General features: G+C 42.2%; 2 protein-coding genes across 3 annotated transcripts; both read left to right on the forward strand.

Annotated features, from left to right (window-relative positions):
- Window positions 1-2392: 2392 nt before the first annotated feature.
- Window positions 2393-9579, forward strand: th (tyrosine hydroxylase). 2 transcript variants are annotated; one of them, XM_023415537.2, is made up of 13 exons: window positions 2393-2588; window positions 3104-3307; window positions 4226-4400; window positions 4513-4601; window positions 4732-4799; window positions 4926-4976; window positions 5618-5763; window positions 6007-6142; window positions 6898-6967; window positions 7061-7117; window positions 7675-7770; window positions 7903-8036; window positions 8716-9579. In XM_023415537.2, exons 1-13 carry the CDS (start codon window positions 2505-2507, stop codon window positions 8873-8875), a joined length of 1470 nt encoding a protein of 489 aa, XP_023271305.1. In that variant the 5' UTR covers window positions 2393-2504; the 3' UTR covers window positions 8876-9579. The 2 variants fall into 2 exon arrangements, with proteins under 2 accessions (XP_023271305.1, XP_087032546.1); XM_087176420.1 differs by lacking the exon at window positions 2393-2588 and adding an exon at window positions 2796-2984.
- A 1610-nt stretch (window positions 9580-11189) lies between these two features.
- On the forward strand, window positions 11190-19403 carry igf2b (insulin-like growth factor 2b). Its single transcript, XM_023415538.2, has 4 exons — window positions 11190-11401; window positions 12333-12483; window positions 14114-14295; window positions 15753-19403. The coding sequence occupies exons 1-4, from the start codon at window positions 11327-11329 to the stop codon at window positions 15990-15992; spliced, it is 648 nt and encodes a 215-aa protein (XP_023271306.1). The 5' UTR covers window positions 11190-11326; the 3' UTR covers window positions 15993-19403.
- The last annotated feature ends 2040 nt before the right edge of the window (window positions 19404-21443 follow it).

The raw sequence follows: 21443 nt of genomic DNA on the forward strand, positions 1-21443 counted from the left end.
GTCAATTTAATACCTTTGGGTTTTGGACTGTTGATTGAATAAAAAAAGATTTTTGAGGACATCACCAACAGTTCTGGAAAAACTACATTTCTTGTTTTTTCTTTTTTTTTCTCGCAATTTTCAAGTATGTCAAAGACAAACCAATTAATCCATTAATTGAGTAAGAACAGTGGGTTGACAATGACAATAATAATAACTTGCAGCTTTATAAAACACCCATATGTCAAAGTGATAATATATACAGGTTATGCTAAAAAAAAGGCCATGAGGAGCTGTCGCAGCCTGGTAACAGGGAGCTAAAGCAGATACAGGATCAGCAGTCTCACTGAGGTTTGAGAGGGAAATAAACAGAGCGTGCACTGAATACAATAAGGATAAAAACGAAAAAATGCGCTTAATGTATTATTAATTATTAGTAACTCTGTGCTTTGAATTAAAAACAAAAACACACTCACACTGGTGGGTTGGACACAGTCACGGTTGAAATTACAATGTCTCTATGTGAGAGGTCCAGAATGAATTTTGTTCTGCATGGCCTTATACTACAACTTTTATCATCTTGCATTTACAGTATGCGTTGTGTTATGTATCGAGTTTTAGTGAAGGGAAGGGAAGATCAAGGAAAGCTTTTTCTCCCGGAGATTTTAAATAACCAGTAATAGGCTGTGGTCTTGATAAACTGGGCTGACACAGGAAAGCAGACATTTGGAGGGAGGGATAGCAGTTTATCTTGATCCTGATTCAGCCTGTAGCTCCACAGACACAAAATCTGGTGGGCTGCTGTACAATCATTAAATCTCTTGTGGTTTGGAATACAATTGTTCTATATCAAATTTCTTTTTCTTCCTAGACTCAGTTAGTATAGATACACAATTATGTAAAAATATTATATTACTTTTTTGGTCAGAGATGTATTTTTGAATGGCAAATGTTTTCCTGGCTGTTTTAACATGTCTCTCTCTGGGGAGCCTCAATAACTTGTGTATTATTACGGCAGCAAGTAATCTAACTGTTCCATCTCTTATCATCTACATCGACCCCAGGAGTCATTTGTAAGATTTCTGGTTGCTTTAAAAAAATAAAATAAATAAAAAACTACTTAAAAGACGTGGATGGAACAAACCATGAAATTGATAATTGTTCCTATCTCTGAATAAATGTCAAGCTACTGCTTGTTGCTCAGTCTTTTATGTCATATAAAGGTCAAAATAAAGAGAAAAAAGGCAAAAAGCTTCATTATTAAAGATAATTTATTCTGTTTCCATGCAGAGAAGAGGCTAACAAGGTGGAAAGGTGGTTTCTATCTTATTGTCTGTTTGTTTTATCTTTCTTTCTTCATACTCACGCTGTCATCCCCCAATAAATGAAGGAAATGCCGCTGTCTGTGCCCGGGGCTACATCGGTGCTCTTTAGCATTTTCATCCTGTGTGTTCAGGTTGGAGGAAGAGTCACACTGGGGTCCGTTTGTCTTCTCCGCACTCTTGTAAGGTTGCTGCTGTGGCAGCGTGTGGCCAGAGGTCCAAAGACAATCCCTTTACCTGTTCTAGCCTGTGGGCACCATACATCACTCCACAATCTTGTGATTGTGGGCGATAACCACCAAAGTCCTCAGCCAAAAGCAGCGCACAGTCACTTGATTTAGTTGTTGCTGAGGTAAGAATCAAACGCAATGGCCCAAACAGGAAAACAATGTGTTGTTCTCACTTTCCTCATTATGTGTGTGTGTGTGTGTGTGTGTGTGTGTGTATGTTTCCACAATCAAATCTAATTTTGTGAGGATCTGTGGAGATTGGATTGAACTGATAAAGTGATTTAATTTTCCACAGTTGACTTTTCTCAGGTCTAACCTTTATGTAAAGCCCTGAGGTCAAAGCTTTCATTATTGTCTTAAGTTGACTACAGTGTTTCCAGCTGTTTTTTGTAACCACAAAACTGCACCTTACTTATGTAAAAACTTATGATTAAACAAACTTGAACTGAGAAGAAAAAACTTGAAAAACCATTTAATACGAAATTTACATTAAATTATTATAAAGAAATGTTTAGAGATTAAATTATCAAGATGTTCTGTTAAAGTAAAAAAATATATAAATCATAATAACTTGAAATGCACTTAAAATGTTAATTTTATTGTAAAATTCAACATTCATTGTATTATTGATGATTAACATGAGTGTAAATGTGCCAAACATTAGTAATACGCACTGTTTGAAAATTCTCTGTGTTTGTATGCACTTTACAAAAGGTCATATCTCTGTAAATAGACGGCTCCAAGTTACGTTGTGACTGATAGATTCTGCGCATTGATTGATTAGAGCGGGATTAGCGTGTTTGACGTCAGAAACTGCAAACAAATGACCCCATAAAAAGAGGGAACCTGTCTCAACAAAAAAGGAAAGCTCTGGGCGCACAGCACAGCTTGAGAGGTCTCGTGAGCGCCACAGTTACACTGTCACTCCAGTCACACTTTGACTCGCAAACAAAGATAATACAGAAGACTAAAGATGCCCCTTTCAAGCAGCTCCACATCCTCCACAAAGAGCATCCGCAGAGCAGCATCCGAGCTGGAGAGGTCTGACTCCATCACGGTAAGAAATATCAACAGTGTCAAATTTACAAAATTTTATTTTATTTTAAAAAAATTTAAAGATTGAGTTATAATTTTCTGTCTGTAATTGTTTTTCCCAGTGACATGTCTAAGTTATATTCAGAGCACCACTAAAAAGTTAGCGTTATTGCGCACAGACAGTTTGGCGAGGTGGGCGTGGAGGTAAACATTACGCACTGGCTGATGTGCACAAGATCATATCCACATAGTAAAAAAAAAAAAGATTTTTTTTATAGCTAACACCAGCTTAAATGTGTGCTGTGGCAGCTACTCAGTCTTAGCTATGTCGTAGGTTTACCTTGACTGCTTTGCTGTTCTAATGCGCATTTGGAGATGTAAAGCGCTCCCATCAAATATCCAAAGAGATATCCAAAAGGTAAGAAAAGCCCAGCAGATACCTTGCTCTCTTCTCGTGTCTGTGTGCTCTGTCAGTGAGTAAAATCAAAACCTTTGCTGCATGCCGGACTTTATATCTTTCTCCTTTTTTTTGAACAGTCTCCCAGATTCCTCGGTAGACGGCAAAGCTTGATCGAGGATGCGCGCAAGGAGAGGGAAGCCGCCGCTGCCGCGGCAGAGGCTGCAGAGGCCAGTGAACAGATAGTGTTTGAGGAAGACGATGGAAAAGCGCTTCTCAACCTCTTCTTCACGTTAAGGAACTCCAAGACTCCTGCGCTGTCGCGGACACTTAAAGTTTTCGAGGTATCACAATAGATGTGCATCGAGAGTTTTCCACAAATGACTAAAGGTTACAATGAATTAATGGCTTTATTAATGGTCTAAAGACTAGATTTGGGGTTGCCAGGTTGTTGAAATTCCCTCTGGTTGGTTGCTTTTTATTTGGGAATACAGTTATAAATATTGGTAATTCATTAAAATGCTCATGGGTTTCTAACTTTCTGATAAGTTGTTGATGAATAGATCGTGGTCGAGATCATTTGGAGCCCTTTTCCATGAGGCAAGTGATTTTTCACAACCTGGCAACCCAAAAGATGTTCTATCAACGGCTTATTACTGATCTGTAAAGAATTAGCAAATGATTTCTTAACATTAAAACATTTGTATAAAATGAAAGTCCCTTTATAAATGGTGCCTCACTAGATGTGGTAGCCAACCAAAAAAGGTTTTGGAAGATAAATATGTGTAATCAATGTTATATTATATCCCTCATTATCATATCATATATACTGTGGGCTAGTGCATCTCATTTACTGGACAGTGACATCCCGACCCTCTATGAGAGATGAAGGTTGTGGAATGGTCTGAAACTGTAATATAACGTCTTTTGTTCGGCAAAAAATGTTTTTAAATGTAGGTGTTGCAGTTCAGTTTTATATCTTATAACAATCTTTTTACATTAGTGAAGTGTTTAGTTTGTTATCATACAAAGCTGTGCACATTTTTCTTGACACGGAATGCATGCACATTTTATTTTTGAGTCACAGAAACTGCTACACATTTTTAATGGGCTTGCTTGTGTCAAAAATTAAGATCTTAGTGACAGAGGATTGAGAGGAGGCACTTCTCTCCATATGAAATACTGTGCTCCATAACTGTACCCCACCTTTGTCATGCTTTGAATGTGATTCAGCACATTGTGTTGTATTGGTTGTATTTCAGACATTTGAAGCTAAGATGCACCATTTGGAGACGCGGCCGTGCCGAAAGCTCAAGGACAGCCTGGAAGGCCTGGAGTACTTTGTCCGCTGTGAGGTGCACCTCTCAGACGTCAGTACTCTCATCAGCTCCATCAAGAGGAACGCGGAGGATGTTAAAACCACCAAAGAAGTCAAATGTAACAGCCTTTCACTGCTTTTACAAAATGAAGCAGAATTATTATGTTTTGCAGAACTAACCACAAAAACAGCACAACTGAACTGAGTCACTTCCCCTTTCTTCTCTGTTAGTTCATTGGTTCCCAAAGAAAATAGCAGACTTGGACCGATGTCATCATCTGGTCACAAAATTTGATCCAGACTTAGATCAAGACCATCCTGTGAGTACCAACTCTACCAGTGGCGTGCACAATGAGAAACAGTTGTCATTACTTGGCTGGTTATATTGTTGGACCAATATGTCATGACACAGAAAATGTGATCAGTGTTTGATATATTTGATTTGAATAGGGCTTCACAGACCCGGCCTACAGACAGAGGAGGAAGATGATTGGTGACATCGCCTTCAGATACAGACAGTCAGATACAGTCTTTTGCCTTAATACTGCACTTACATCCATCCGAACAAAAAAAAAAAAAAACAGACAGACAGAAAACTAAAACTCGATTATTCCTGATACATTTGTACGTATGTTTATCCTCAGTGGAGAGACGATTCCCAAAGTGGAATACACAGAGGAGGAGATTGGCACATGGTAAGGGCTGCTTCATGCTAATTTACAATGCTGTTATATATATGTTGTGCATGTGAAGGCTGACGACTTACACCACCAAGCATAAAATCAAAATTGACTCGCAAACAAGCACTTTGGCCTTCCTGCTGTTTCAGTGTCTCACCACTCAGGGCGTTGGGTTTCATCTCATATCTGAGACTGCTGGATTTGGTTTGTCTGTCATGGGTATTTTGGCACATTAGTTACAGATGGGGATGGGTGGGGGACTATCAAAGCAGCTTGAGTTCATCAGAGCACAAAATATGGATTTTCACTCGAATCGTTAATTTTGATTTGACAGTTCCAGCTAAAAGAAAAGTTATCACTTAAGATTTATGAGTCCACCAAAGTTACTGACGCTCCCTTTCTGATGATGCCTATGCCTTTATAAATTTATAAGGTACAGCAAGGAACATTTATGTGTATAGCAGTTTTCAATAAGAAGGCAAACCAAAGTGCAGCGCAAGATATAAGAAAAATAGTCCCAAATTTAATTTAAATATATTTATAGTGGATTTTGTTAATTGTTCAGTTTCGAGCTTTTTTATACTCCAGAAGGACACAAGACATATCTTGTTATTATCAATTAATCTGAATTTTTATGTAATTATATCCCCAATCAGGCGGGAAGTCTACTCAACCTTGAGGGACTTGTATACCACCCATGCCTGCAACGAATACCTCGAGGCTTTCCGCCTGCTGGAAAGGCATTGTGGGTACAGTCCAGACAACATCCCCCAATTGGAAGACGTGTCACGCTTCCTCAAAGGTAAAGACGAGATGAGAAACAATGAAAGTAGCAAGAAAACAACCACATTGGAACAAATGTTTAGTGGCCATCAGCCCGAGGTTTTATGCTCCCTCTTTGTCTCTTAAACTTGTCTCCTTATCTCCCCCCTCCTTATAAAAAAAACACACACACACCTACCTACTCCATGTCATACACACACACACACACACACACACACACACACACACACACACACACACACACACACACACACACACCCAGAGCGTACAGGGTTCCTGCTGCGTCCAGTGGCAGGTTTGCTCTCAGCCAGAGATTTCCTGGCCAGTTTGGCATTCCGGGTGTTCCAGTGCACCCAGTACATCCGACACGCTTCCTCTCCTATGCATTCCCCAGAACCGTGAGTACACCTGTGACTCCTCTTTTTTAACTCCTCACAAAAATATATGTGCTGTCAGTGTCTCTGCAGTAATGTTTACTAAACCTCCACACGCCTACCATCTTTAAATCTGAGATATGTGTGTACCAACCAACTACTGCAGTTTACATCCATGTCTGTCCAGACTCATATAATATATGTAGTGGATACTTTGAAGGAACTTTAAGTGTATTAAGTGTATCATAATTATTGTACTAATTCTTGAGTCATGGCCAAAAATGTGTGTTGTAAAATCACAGTGACCTTGACCTTTGACCTTTGATCACTAAAATCTAATCAGTTCATCTTTAAATTGGTAATGTAATAAAATTCCCCCCAGGCGTTCCTGACATATCGTTTTCACAAGAATGGGACGGCCATCGCTGTCGCTGGCGTGGAGGCATAACAAAAACAGAAAGTTAAAATGAAAAAGATGTTCCTATATGCAAGCATTTTCAGTTTTCTGTTAAAATAAGAAAACTTCTTGAGTAAAAAAAGAGGGAAAAAGTCTGGCTTTTCTCTTTTATTTCTTGCTTTTTGCCTTCATTTTTTCTGTTTCACACTGGGGACTGAATTGTTTTTCACTCTGAAACCGCTGTTTTGTATGCAACCAGACTAAAGTGCCAGTTTGTGATCACAAAGTCTGTATTTAGTTAAACTGATCTGTGTAGAAAATTTCAGTTTGGATTAAATCTGGTCGCAGCTAAATTTCTCTCCCTCTCTCTCTTTCTCTTCAGTGACTGTGTCCATGAACTTTTGGGCCACGTCCCCATGTTGGCCGACCGCACTTTTGCCCAGTTTTCACAGGTAAATGTTGGGGGATCTTGCAGAATTACAGAATATTAGTTTGCATCTTGTTATTTTATGTTTTCATGACAATTTATTGATGATTTGTTGCAGAACCTTGGTCTGGCATCACTTGGGGCTTCAGATGAAGATATTGAGAAACTGTCCACAGTAAGACTCTTGTACTCCGGTACCAGCAACACTTAGGGACTGTTCAGAAATGACTGAGATTTAGAGAGGTGTTAAACTATATATTTGACTTCTAACAAGCAAGACCCTCCTCAGGGTTATTAAAATTATCTTTCAATTGTACCCTTGACTGAGAATGAAATTAGAAATGGTGTGTCCTTTAGAGAGAAAATGTTCAGTATTGTTGCTCAAAACATTATGTACACCAAGACACACCTTTTGGTCAATAGCGCCCACATTTACTGGATGTAAATATTTGGTCTGAACTCTTCCATTTTTGTTTTTTGGTGAATTTCGCAAGAAAATGAAGAAAAAAAAGTGAAAAAATGAAAGACTCTCCCACGCTCTCCCAAAACAATCAGACAATCCTCCCTTCTGCCAAAAGAAGAGATATACAGCCCTCCGCCTTTTTTGACCTCACGTCCCCCGCCTATTCATTTTTGTGAAGTCCATTATTGAAAATGTGACATAAATAATGAATGTCCATAGCAGTTTTCTTTTTCTCAGTCACACTCTTTATGTTTTTCCCCCCCTATCAGCTGTACTGGTTCACCGTCGAGTATGGCTTGTGTAAACAGAACGGTGAGGTGAAGGCTTATGGCGCTGGACTGCTCTCCTCCTATGGAGAGCTTGTGGTGCGTTCCAGCATGTTTTCTCTCTGCTCTCTCTTCACAGTTGATACCACTCTCAGGATAAGAAAATTCAACAATTCCAGCCAATTGAGCCGTCGGCTAATTCTTCATCTTTCTCTTTCATCTTCAATCCAGCACTCCCTGTCTGACGAACCGGAGACCAGGGAGTTCGAACCAGAGGCTGCAGCCGTGCAGCCCTATCAAGACCAGACGTACCAGCCTGTCTACTTCGTTTCTGAGAGTTTTTCAGATGCCAAGGAGAAATTCAGGTACTTTCTTTTTGGACCAACACATGCAAATACACAAGAACATACAGTGACAGAAAGAGAAAAGAAGAAGAAGAAAAAAATAACAAAAAGGAGAGGGGTTATGTAAGGACAAGGTCAGAGAACAGCCAGCCAACCCCTAAGGCCACAAACTTTTGTAGGTCAGCCATAGCAGCCAGAAGACAGCTGTTACTAATGTAGTGTTTCTTACCAAGGCAAAATGCTGGAGTTTTATTTGGCAAACACATCAAATGTTGCCCTGCAAAACAAGTAGCTTTACTGAGTGTTTTGACAGTATCTGGTCTCTAGTAGAATATAGCACATGACATCCCTGCCACACTGGGTGAGAAAATATCAGCCTGGGAATGTTTGTGCAGCCCTAGCATAGTAAATATGAAACAGGGTACATTATGAATTTCGTTATATAGAGTGTATTTCTTATGCGGTGCTTAAATAAGCAGGATATCCCAGTCTCTATATAGAGCAGGCTGAACAAAACTGTTTTTTTCTTGCAGCCAAGTGAAATATTTGGGTTTACAATTCTCAGACGGGGGCAGCTTCAATGCATACATTCAAGTAGAGCTCAAAGACCTCACCTTTCAACTGTTTAGGTCATGCTATGGATTTTTCTAAATTTATTTATTTATTTTTTATATTCTGACCTCTTCATACCTTCAATCAGGACATATGTGGCCGGCATCAAGCGTCCCTTCTCAGTGAGGTTCGATCCATACACCAGCAGCGTTGAGGTCCTGGACAACCCGCTGAAGATCCAGGGAGGCCTGGAGGGAGTGAAGGATGAGCTAAAGATGCTGACAGATGCCCTCAGTGTGTTGTCATGATGATGCCCCCCTCGCTCAGTCTGTGCCCATCCTGCTGTTGTTTGCTTCCTCTCCGCTGTGCTCTGCGACGTCCGACGTGTAAAACAAGAGCGATGTGTTCATCTTTCTGTGCTGTACCTCCAGTATGATGCTGTTCCTGCTGAGTTGTCGCTTGTTGTGGAAGGCTGTTTGGCCAACAAGGTTGCAACCATTAAAAACCTCAATACACGGCGCAGGCAACGTTTCCAAAGATGTTTCACGCCTCGCTGAGTGTGGATCCTTTTGTGGAATGATGGGGTTTTATCGACTGGGCCATTCATGCTTTTAAAGCAAATTTGTGTTGTTTGAGAATTATGTCAGAATTTGAACCAAAATCAAAGGGAACTGTGATAATGAATGTATTAAAATAAAACTAAATGGGTATGGTATAATTATTTTAAAATCAAAGAAAAAATAACGGTATAATAAAGTGTATATTTAAATCATATCTATTTTATTTAGGAAAAAAAATCTATCTCTTCTGTGTTAAAGGCTTTTTTTTCCATGTGAATTCAGTATTTGAGTATTAACTCTAAACTTGCAGATTTATTTGGTTTTATGTTGTTTTCGTGTGCAAATGCATAGAAAAAAGAAAAGAAATGATGAAAAATTCTTTCCATGTTATGAACTGTTGATTACTGCTTCCGTAAAAAGAATCTGTCAAATAATAAATAATTGCAACATTACCTTTTGCTGTCATCTTTACAGCTAAGTTTAGTTCTGCAGCTCCTGTGAAAAACAGACAATTATATGTGAGTCTTTATGATAATCCTTTCCTCTCAGGTCTGACCAGAGAGACAGAAATGCCTCATTCATGTGCTTGGCTGAATAACAGTTTACATTTGTCTGCCACAAGAGGGGGCTGTCCAGCAGGTTGCCTGATGTAAAAATCACAGCAGATTCTTATTGAGCTTATTAAAGAACTAAATCTTCTTAATTCTCTCCTCCTGCCCTTAACCACAATGAGCTGTTTTGCAATGTCATTCGTGGTTGAAAACAAGCTTATATAAAATGTGAATGACAAAAGAAACTACAAATATGGACGGGGAAAAAAAAAACTTTAGAAAGTAGCCTATGACATTGGAAAAATTGTGTTGTAGGCTATGACTACCATCTACATTAATAGTACAGAGACCTAGATCAATGATAAAAACTCAAATTAATCTGCTTTATACCTATTTGCTATTTGGGGCAACTTACTGTCCATGAGTTATGACACAATATAACAATAACAAATTCCTAATGAAAGAGGAAACCTTTGGGAGCTTGCCCGGACAACCTTCCTGCTGGTCAGGGAAGACGTTGTGAATCAGATCCTGGACCAGCAGCCCAACACACAAAGCAGCCATCCAACCTGCTGCAAGCTGTGAGACAAACAAATGGAGGTTCACTACCCGGACCACTAGGTGTCAGTCTGAGTCTGAAGACATGTCCAGATCCTTACCTTCTGCAGAAGCCACACTTACGTAAAGGAACCCTCCAACTGTTTTATAAAGAAAGAAAGTGAATGCGCTACGCTTACATGTAAAATCATATTTTCCAAATTGATGCTTGCAGCCTCTATTTTTTTCTATTGTAAAGCTGCCTGTGCAACATCTGGATGAGGCTTCACATCTGGACAGGGCAGAGTGTGGTTATCCACAAGGTATGAGTGATGCATGGATTAGTTTAATATTATTATTATTTTATTCGTGAGCAGCCGATTCTTTTCTACTACACGTCTGACTCTTCGTCACACCCATATATCTCTGTATCAGTCACTGAGAGTCACTGCTGCATCATTCTCCTCCTCCGTATCAACCCCAGCATACCTCTGCTAGGACAACCTCAGCACTCAACCTCCACTGCAGTGTCAGTCAGGTTTGACCCCAGTGACTACATCTTCACCTGAGTCAGAGGGAAGCCGCAGACCTTGGCCGCACTGCTCCCACTCTGAATGTTAATCTTAATTACAGCAGGGCGGAGACATTGACATTTTTCTTGGAGTCTGAGGAATTACGTCTATTCTTGTTCAGTCTGCGTCCTGTGTGTAAACATTGTGATTGTAGGTTACAGTGCGTAAACGTGGAAAATGCCTATGGAATTGTTCCATATTTTTGTCACTCTCACTCTCTCCCTCTCTTTCTTCTTTTTGCTTTTTCTCCCTTTAAGCACTTTTCCATAAAACGTCTCTGGACCGTTTTTTTTTTCTTTCTTTCTTTCTTTCTTTTTTTTACCAGCCGTGAAGAGGAGGAGCGAGGGGGTGGGGTGTGGGTGTAAGGGGCGTGTTTGGTATATAATACTTCTCCCTGAGAAGTTTTGCCTGTCGCCTGGTCTTTGGGACAGCCTGTCACACATCATCTCTATAGCCTCACCAACTGGGAAACTAACTCACCTGCAATCTCTCCAACCAAATAAACCCCCCCACCAACGTTTTGACTACTGCCATCTGACATGGAGACCCAGCAAAGACACGGACCCCACTCACTTTGCCACACCTGCCGGAGAACGGAGAGCAGCAGAATGAAGGTAACCAGAGGAAATAAGTAGTTTTGTACTCTGCGGTTGTGCTGTGCGTGTATTGAAAGACCTCTGGCGGGGTTGTAACGATGTCTTCTTCGCTTTATGGGTGAGAAAACCGCTTCGGGCTGAGCTGATGCATTGCTCGCATACAATTTTTTTTTTCCTTTTTTCTTTTTTTGTGCAATATGAGCAACCGGGCATCTCTTAATTCGCATGCAACAGAGAAAGTTGAAGATGCATACATGACACGGATGAAGCTTTGAGGCGTTTGTGCAACAGGTAATCTCACACGATAGAAGAAAGGAGTTGAGAGGTGTTTTATTCTCCTCTCTGTCTGGATGGTGCGCCGTTCGCTGGACTCGGAGCAAACAGCTGGTCTTTTCTGCCGGCAGATAGGGGGCGGTAGGTCTGAGGGTCAGTGAGCTCGCTTCAGGGTGAGCAAGGGGAAAATATATGCTGAGTCTAGCTTTTCAGATAGTTAACTATCGAGCAGCCGGTCTTGCAACTTCTGGAGAGTTGTGTAAGGGTGTGAAACCAGAGATACCGTCTACTTTTTCCTCCACAATAAGCACTTCTCTCAGGTGCGACATGGTGACAGCGGGAGATAACTGTCGAGGGGGTGGGGGGTGTGGGGGGGAGCCAAAAACTGCTAATTTGGCATCATTTGTCTCACGCAATAGGCCTTTTCTGAGTTAGTAGGTCAATGCATATAAATATTATTTAACACAGGGAGTCGTAGCATCTTGAACAAGCGTGCAAATGTGAATGCGTAAAGAGCTGGATCCCCCTTCTAGCCTGTCACACTGAAAGGCAACATCTGGCTGTCATCTGAGAATTTCGTCAAGAGAGAACCCTTTCATGTCATCACTCCTGCTCTGTGTGCTTTCCGTGTGTTGAGCCGACGCTTCATTCTGCAATGTGTGTTTTTTGTCTGCAGGTCAGGAAAATGTCTTCGTCCAGTCCTGCGCTGCTGTTTGCACTGGCCCTGACGCTCTACGTTGTGGAAATGGCCTCGGCGGAGACGCTGTGTGGGGGAGAGCTGGTGGATGCGCTGCAGTTTGTCTGTGAAGACAGAGGCTTCTATTTCAGTAGGTTTCGGCGCACTACAAGTTTTCACACTGAGCTGCATGAACGTCGATTTCCCTCTTTTTACTCCCCTCTGTCGAGTCTCGCTGTTGTTCATTCGCACACATCTGTTTGGATAGCTGAGAGTATCGCTCTTGTCTGTGGCTGTGTGGTATGCGTGTTTGGTGTTTTTCTTTCTCACGCACTCACACTCACATGCACGCACACACACACACACACTGACTGAGAGACAGAGAGGGAGGGAGATTATAGCCAGCTGTGTGTCTCAAGACCTCGTCCAGGCTGCTCTGCTGAGTGTGCGCATTCTGCCTCCAGCCCATACCACCTCTCACTGCATATGAAAGGCCGGCGAGCTGTGAAGGCACACACGACTTCAGTGCGACACAATGGGCCGATTGTTTACCAGTAAAGTAATAGCACCCCAAGAGGCATACCAGTCACCTCAGCACCAGTGTTCCCAGGCCAGGCGACCACACTGATGAGTCGGAGGGGGGTGGAGAAAAAGAGAGGGAGAGAGAGAGAGAGGACGGAGGGAGGGAGGGGGGCTGTTTTTGATGTCAGGTTAAGAGGAAGGATCATTAACATCAATTCTGATCATTGCCTCCATTGTGGGGATGATGGGAATAGCTGTAAAGCATTATGGGAATGCATTGTGGGAGCTGTTAATCCTCAAATGGATGAGTTTGTGTTTGCAGAGTTTGCCACAAACATAACTTCACCTTCCCTCTGAAAATGATATTAGCCATGTCCCACCCACTGCTTTGCGCCTTTGAGAGACAGGCAGCTCCTTTGTGTGCCGCTTGCCACAGAAGCTTCACTCCAATCAGAAAGATCATTATCCAATTTGGGCCAGCATAGATGTGCTCCCTCCTCCTCCTCCTCCTCCTCCTCTGCTCCTCACCCTCTCTTTCTCTCTCATGTTGCTCTTCCTGCAATGAAATCTAGCCTTCCCTCTCATGAGATTTCTCCAACATTGTGTGGGGCACGGGACTTCAAACAAGCTCTTTATTGATTGCGGATAGTGTTCCCCATTGCAACATGCTAACCCCCCCCCCAGACACACACACACACACACACACACACACACACACACACTTTATTCTTCTATACCTTTTACTCTCATGTCTACACTCTCCCCTCTTTTGTTTTGCATTCTTTCCCTCTGTTTTGACCCTCACACACCCTCTCTCTGCACTGATCCCTGTTTTCTCTACCTCCCTGCCCCTCCTCTCCTCTCTCCCTCCTCATCCTCTTTATCTCTGCTGACTTGACAAAGGACAAGGTCACAGAAGAGTTTCCATTTTATGTATTCGCTCACCCAAAGGTCTGTCTGAGAGCTTAGCTGTCTCCGTCACTCTCTTTTAGTGTCTACAGCGCAGGGTGTTTACTTGTGTATTCACTCATTAAAGGACTTCCAGATAGCCAGATCAGATTATCCTCTACAAACAAAAAGATTTGTTGCTGTTGGTCATAGATTTCCTTTTATCCTCTTTGCTCCATGGACTGCTATGATTGCCAAAGTAATCCTGCAAAAACAACCCAGATTCATTACTGATGCCAGTGTTGTATCCTTAGGCCTTAACCTCGCCCTCCTCATCGCCTTTCTCTATCCTTCACTTTGTCTCTTCTCAGGTAGGCCAACCAGCAGGGGTAGCAACCGGCGCCCCCAGAACCGTGGGATCGTAGAGGAGTGTTGTTTCCGTAGCTGTGACCTCAACCTGCTGGAGCAGTACTGTGCCAAACCCGCCAAGTCCGAAAGGGACGTGTCGGCCACCTCTCTACAGGTCATTCCCGTGATGCCCGCACTAAAACAGGTACATCTCAACAACAACAACAACACATCAGTATGGGAAACAATGCTAATCCTCGTTGCTATCTGTCCTCATCTCGTGCGCCTCCATTCACCCCTGAGCCTTTCCCCTATGTCCCTGACACTGAGTACAGAGTGAAACCCACGCAAGGACAGGTTTATCTTGTTAAATGGTGGCTGGTAAGCAGTTACCTTCCATGTAAAGTGCTGATCGTCGTGGAAAACAACAAGACAGTCAAGGCATATTACATTCAGGAAAAGGCAGAGTCTAACTCACAGGCGTGAGTGTGTATGTGTGTGTGTGTGAGAGAGAGAGAGAGAGAGAGAGAGAAAGTCTGTGAGATGGTGGAGTCTGCTGGTCCGTAACAAACTGTGTGTTCTGAGTGTGTGATTATTAGTCACGGAACAGCAAGCTCTCCAAAACTGGCATGCATCTCGATCTGTGTGGTCAAAAACACCTGACTTGGCCAGCAGAGCTTCTCTGAAATATGTCACAAACATGAAGGGAATCGTCAAAGCGTTTCAGGTCTTTTCACTGTGGTCACAAGACTAGAGCTGGGGCTGCTTCCCAGACCTCTTAAAATCCCTCCAGCACTTCTCTCAGACAAGAAGAGAGAGATGTTTATAATGTTTCGGCTTTGACTTGTTAGAAAATCAGTGTCAGTGGTATGAGATTGCTGGTGATGTAAACAAGGAAAAAACTGAATAAATACTGCAAATGTCAGGAGGAGCGTAATGGACCCTCTGTCTGAAATGCAATAAAGAGGCTGCTAGGGAATTAGTTGGGACATGTCCCTAGTTTGTCTGGGCAGGGAGAGTTGATGGGTACAGGCTGCTCTGAGGGCCAGCTGTGTTTAGCCTATTGAGCAGGCCTGAAGTGAATGAAGGGGGATAAACACTCTTCAAGTGGCAGGACCAAAACAAGCCATTCAGATGGAGCACTGGCTACTCACGCATAAATTCTAGCTCTGCCGCTACCACTCCCACTTTGTCTCAGTGTCTCGTCCCCAAGCACGGCACCTAGCACTGCTTAAAGGAGTTTGCCATGTGAGAATAGAGGCTTTAAAATGACATTGTCCTCATGTGTTGTTTCATTCGGCCTCTGGAGGTTAGTCAGTTCAGCGGGTCGTTGGGTGAACGACGACGTGCTCCTCATATGTATATGAGGCGAGTGACCGCCCTTCCCTTTGACAGTATGTTAAAGAGGCTGAACTAAGCACTTGTTGACAGCTTCTCTCAGTCAAGGAAACCAAAACAAGGGCAAGTCAGAGGCAAGGCGAGTCTGTTATGACGCTCGGCGCTATAAGAATGACATTTGATTTCCATTTGAGTGGCCCAACAATGAAAATAAACAAAGCTTTCCTCCATTGTAATAAGCACTTGCACCGTATCTTATCACCCCTAATGAACTGACTCCCTCTTTTCCCTTTTTCCTCTATTTTCGCCTGCACGCCACAATAGGAAGTCCCAAGGAAGCAGCATGTGACCGTGAAGTATTCCAAATACGAGGTGTGGCAGAGGAAGGCGGCCCAGCGGCTCCGGAGGGGTGTCCCCGCCATCCTGAGGGCCAAAAAGTTTCGGAAGCAGGCGGAGAAGATCAAAGCACAGGAGCAAGCAATCTTCCACAGGCCCCTGATCAGCCTTCCCAGCAAACTGCCTCCCGTCTTGCTCGCCACGGACAACTATGTCAACCACAAATGAGCCCGCTGCCAGCCCTTTGCACAGACAAGAGTTTGGAGGGAGAAAAAAAGACTAGGGGATTATAGCTTTGTCTCTGACGTCATTTCTGTGGCAGTCCTCTCTGACCTCCCCTGCCCTGTCCGAGCCCACCAATCCCTCCCCCTGCTCTCATCCACTACTTCTTGACCCCCTGGCCCTTTTCTAATGCCCCCGTCAAACCCACCCATCCACCCTCCTCCGGCACACAAACATGCCTTCACATTCTTCCTGTCTGAACTCTTACGCTCCCTCTCTCTTTCAGTCACTGACACAAAAGGCACAAACACAAATGATGAACAAAAAGTTAACAATTCGGCTGAATGCAATTCAGGTGGATCCTTAAGCAAAAGAGAAAAGGGAAGGGAGAAAAGAAGATGAAAGAGATCTGTGGTTTGCAAGTGTCAAGAGGACACCCAGCGGAATGTTTTTTTGTCCTTGTGGAAGACAACTGAAAGTGAAGAGCAGCTTGCATGAAAGAATCCATTCCACATCATTTTTCCTGAGGCAAAAAGAAAACTTAGTTCTTTTTCTTATTAGTTTGCACCTCTACCTATAAAGGGACTTCCACACTGTAAGGAATTATTTTGTAAAATTAGATTCCTGTTCCAGCACCTTTTGATCACAAACAAAAAGCAGAAAAGAGTCTGCAAAATTGCACATTGCCACGGATTACGTCAAAGTAAAGAAAAAAATGGCACTATTTTTTTATGAACAATGAACGTGTAGCTTAAAAAAATGTCATGGTGCTAGCTTTGGGAATGGACTCAAAGAAGAGGTTGAAAAGCACGTTTTTTTTTTCTTTGAATGAATTTTAAAACTTTCCGTTTTAAGGAAAGTGTGACTTTTAAAAAATGGAAAATAAAGGATATGGGGGAGCTCCTGGCAGTGGCAATGTCAAGGGGGAAGTGTCACTGAGAAAAGATATGGGCTGTGTTGGCATCTAGGCTCACAGTGCTAGCGGCTGCTCATCACTAGCTTGCCAGCATTAAGTGGCAAGGGGGACCTGAGACCCAGTCCCTGTTCCTCCTGTCCCTCTGAGGCTGCCGGACACAGGGAGCAGTGTGGGGACACATATGGGACACCGTGGACCGCCTGGATTGGGACAGTACTACAGTTCTGGGACAGTACTTCCTGTTTGCCATGGCTTTGCAGACTGCTCTGACAGGAAGTAACATGGCATGGACAAAGAGCGAGTGGGATAATGATGATTATATTTTATTTTGTCTTTTTTTTCTGTTTTCTTTTCATATCAATGTTTCAATGAAAAAAAGGAAAACCCTGTCAGTTTCTGGTACCGTGACATTCCTGTTTTTCCAAGTTAGGCATTTTTTTTGTTTCTATGGTTAATGTTATAATGTTATTTTACAGTTCTAAAGAAAGGCACAAAATTTCAATTCAAAGGGAAAAAAACAGCAATAATGTCAAACTAACATTTTATTTTTATTGTATATCAGTAGTATTCACATGCTTTTGCCTGAAAACAAATACTTGAATATATATATATATATACATCTATATATATATATAAATATATATATAAATATAGATATATAATTAGTTTCCAGGGACGTTGTGTTATTTTCCTTTAGTCTGAGCTGTATCTTGCGTAATGAGCCGCCAAGCTTTTTTGTGTGTTTGTTGAAATACAAATAAGGGCACTGTATAAAGGCATTATTTATTTTGTTATAAAATATATTTGAAAAATTGGTCCAAATAATATACGTAGCACTGATGCTCAACTGACGGATTTATTTTGTATGATCTCTGTTTTCCAATTGGAGTTGTAAGGCTTTTTTGTAGATGCTTTGTACCAAAAATAATGTCTTTTTTTTCTCCTTTTTTTGTTTGCCATAGTTACTTTAAATTAATATTTTAACAGCAGCATAGCCTGGATTGCTTAGGCATGTTATGTCACAGAAATAGGCACATACTCTGAATACGCTGGTCTGCATGGATTTCCAGAAGCCTGTCAGGGTTGTCTGTGAAAAAGGAAAGCATCAGTGAGTGACTTTTTATCATTGGAAAAATAACTGTTCAACATTGATTGTACTCAAACCCACTATGTTTTTAAAGCCACTTTAGTATTGCTGGCGGGGGGAATGATCAGTCCTTCATTAAATCATGTCTTTGTAATTGCGCATGGTGTCCTATGATCTTCTAAGGAGCATCTTGCGTATGTGCCAGTGCCACTGCCGTGTGTTGGTTTGGGTCACGAGGCCATAAATGTCCGGTCGGCTGTAGGTATCGGGTTTAGCTTACATGTGACTTACACGTGTCGGTGCCGTAATTGGAGGTAGTGATGTCGTTAGGATGCTAGCAACCATCAAAGGTCACCTAAAGGTCATTGTCTATCAAGGAGAGATTATCATCGCTCAACACCTCACTGTTCTATCTATCTATCTATCTATCTATCTATCTATCTATCTATCTATCTATCTATCTATCTATCTATCTATCTATCTATCTATCTATCTATCTCTTCTCTGTAGAAGACAATGTCCCTGATCTTATGCGTCATCGGTGTATATCTGTGTTTGCATGGTGGGGGTAGGGGTGCAGGGTTGTTAGCCTGCCATTCACCCCTCACAATCTTCCAATCATCCAACCATTATGCATTTGATGAAGGGCTGTCACGCTGAACCATTTCTGAAAGCACTCAGGAAAAAAAAAGAAAAAAAGAAAGAAAACAATCTATGCTCTCCGAGGGAGAAGTAGAGTAGTTGCTGAGTGTAAGTGATAATCTTGTTGTGGAAGGGCAGCTGAGGTTGTTACATGTACCTGGCCACAATGATACAGCTCTCTGTAACAAACCACTGAAGCCCATGTCAGAAACAAGGTCATTCTGTGCCACACTATAGTTTCCTCCTCCTCCATTGTGTCATGCGTCACCGAATGATATGGAGACTGAATGGATGCTCGCCATACTGTGGTGGAGAGTCAACCCATTACTTTATATCTTCTTTCTGTCAGAGAGATCTCAATTATCAAGGCTGCGTCCTGTCTCTAATTATATTCTACTTCAGTTGTGCAACAAAGCAGGCAGTGCAATTATTATTATTGTTATTATTATTATTATTATTATTATTATTATTATTATTATATTTTCTATTTCATTCGATATTTTCCTGCTAGGACTGCATTCATTCACTATTGTAATGTTCAAACAGGCTACTCTAGTGTTCTAATGAATGGCGTGAAAGACAACCACTTCTTTTCGCTGAATATGAAGAGATATATTGCCGAGCAATGGCAACTTTTTCTGTGTCAGTAGCTCACTCAGCCTGTGTGTATTTTATTGATTTAACCTCTGCACGCTAGAACGTCCGAAATGCACAATTCATGTACTTTCATTTTTAATATCAATAAAAAAAAAACATTTTATCAAACGTACAATGTCTAAAAGATTTACTGCTTTGTTCAGTGTATTTGCCTGTCCTGGATGTGTGTTAACACTTTTCTGTGTGAGTTGAGCTTGAGGGCCATTTTTGAAATCTTTTTATATCAATTAAACTGTATGTACCCTGTAAATGATTTATTACATCTTAAGGCCTTGCAAAGAATCTCCAGCTGCTTTTAGCACCCTCTCTCTTCCTCTCACCCTCCCTCCCCTCTCTTCTCTCTCCCTGTCTCCATCTCTGCCTGGCTCTATGTCTGTCCGTCTGTCTCTGTCTGTCTGTCTCTTGCTCTGTGATTGTGCAGAGTGTGCCAAAGTGGAAATCAGCACTCAGAGTCGCAAGCAGGCTGGCCGCAACTTCTCAGTCCTTCCTCTACTGCATGCCACACTAAACCTGACCTGTTCTCACTGCCTCTTGACACACCCATCAGTACATCCATTCCTCCATCCTCCAGCGGCTTGCTAACTACTGGAGCAAGCTCCACTTCAGTGGCTAAGTTTAGTAACCGACATGTCTCAAATTATCACATGCATATTCTGAAAATGGCACGACCTTTCATTGTTGACATGCATGCACATACCCACCCATGGGATGTCTGTTACCGGGCAGATTTCGAGTATAGTATCTTTGTTCCCAGAATGGAACTGTTTTGGGCATTGGGGTTAACTTGGTGCAGCACAGTTTACTGTGGCTCTCAGTTCTGCTTTAAGTTGGCATCAAAGAGTTTGAACTTTACAGCCAAGAGAGGCAGAAATCTCTTTTTCTCTGGCTGTAGTGCAAAGTTCTGCTTTACAGTGATGAGAATCACATGTGTTGCTTCTGGGAAAGTGGAGACGTTGGTCGGCTATCGTTGCAGAGGATCTTGTGTTCTGTGTTTTATGGTCATAAATCGCTCAATTAAATCACCTTTGCCTGTCTCATGAAACCTTATTGCCCTACTAAGAAGTCCATCCCCCTGCACAAAGAGGGAAAAACACTCAGCTGGAAGCATACGCTGTCAAAAACAGTTCATTTCTGAAGGATGGCTAGAGGCTGCACACAAGTTCACACACAATCATGCACATACTGATCCTGCAAGCAAATGTTCACATATTTTCTCTCTCAGCAAGTGAATCCTGCACTGTCACTGTTACACAAAACACTTTACTCTCACTGTGCTTTTTTTTTTTTTTAACCTACTGACAGGTGTGTGTGTGTGTGTGTGTGTGTGTGTGTGTGTGTGTGTGTGTGGGTGTGGGTGTGTGTGGGTGTGGGTGTGTTTGGGTGTGTGTGTGTGTGTGTTCTCCAGCACGCGCTCTGGGACTGAGCTTGTTCCCAGCAGGTGTTTATACATAGTATGACTCTCTAGAGCTTGGATATGAGATCAGGGACTCTCTGGTCCTCAGGGCACATCACGTCACCACTGTGCCTGGCAGGGTAGCGTCTGGCACAGCATAAGTCAACCAAAACAGGCTAAACCGGGCCGCTGGGCCACTGTGAACAAAGACATATGCTTGTTTTCCCAATTGTTGACTTTGACTGCTGTGTTGGTTTAATCTTATCAAGATCATTAAAACTGACACCACAGCGGTGCGGTGTAGGCTTTAATGTGGGATTGCAGTGCATTAATGACTTAGTTTTGCAGAAAATATCAGCAGAACCAAACAGTGTAGACAGCTGAAAACTATTTGTCTTTGTGTCCAAGGTATGCATGTAATTTGGGTAGGTGCATTTTTAACTTGTTGTCAAATTTAAATTTACATCTGCATCTAAATCTGTAGCCGAGACATAAAAATCACTATAACATTATCCTAAATAAGTAAACAATAGAAGGAGCATAGGAATGCCACCTCAACCTAAACTGGTGGAGCCAAATAAACCATAAACCCAAACCCATGCATCCATCCCCATCAGAGAGGCCTCCTGAACTGTGGAGCGGAGTGTAGATGTGGGTGGCACAACTCTCCCAGGCCTGACATTGGAAACTGCCAAAGAGCACACTAGAGTTAGTTGTGGTTGGCCGGATGCACGGGATGCATGTAAGGCCAGGCCAACTATT

Source organism: Seriola lalandi, unplaced genomic scaffold, assembly GCF_002814215.2.
Source record: "Seriola lalandi dorsalis isolate HSWRI2012SDOR001 ecotype SW California unplaced genomic scaffold, Sedor1 jcf7180002054553, whole genome shotgun sequence".
Lineage (NCBI taxonomy): Eukaryota > Metazoa > Chordata > Actinopteri > Carangiformes > Carangidae > Seriola > Seriola lalandi.

What these genes read in the sequence shown, in the direction of transcription:
- th (XM_023415537.2), top strand. Translation starts at nt 2,505, where the DNA reads ATGCCCCTTTCAAGCAGCTCCACATCCTCCACAAAGAGCATCCGCAGA. An exon ending in AACCACCAAAGAAGTCAAAT is followed by an intron (nt 4,401 to 4,512) that starts GTAACAGCCTTT and finishes CTTCTCTGTTAG; the next exon opens with TTCATTGGTTCCCAAAGAAA. An exon ending in CTTTTGCCCAGTTTTCACAG is followed by an intron (nt 6,968 to 7,060) that starts GTAAATGTTGGG and finishes GATTTGTTGCAG; the next exon opens with AACCTTGGTCTGGCATCACT.
- igf2b (XM_023415538.2), top strand. Translation starts at nt 11,327, where the DNA reads ATGGAGACCCAGCAAAGACACGGACCCCACTCACTTTGCCACACCTGC. An exon ending in CGGAGAGCAGCAGAATGAAG is followed by an intron (nt 11,402 to 12,332) that starts GTAACCAGAGGA and finishes TTTTGTCTGCAG; the next exon opens with GTCAGGAAAATGTCTTCGTC. An exon ending in TGATGCCCGCACTAAAACAG is followed by an intron (nt 14,296 to 15,752) that starts GTACATCTCAAC and finishes ACGCCACAATAG; the next exon opens with GAAGTCCCAAGGAAGCAGCA.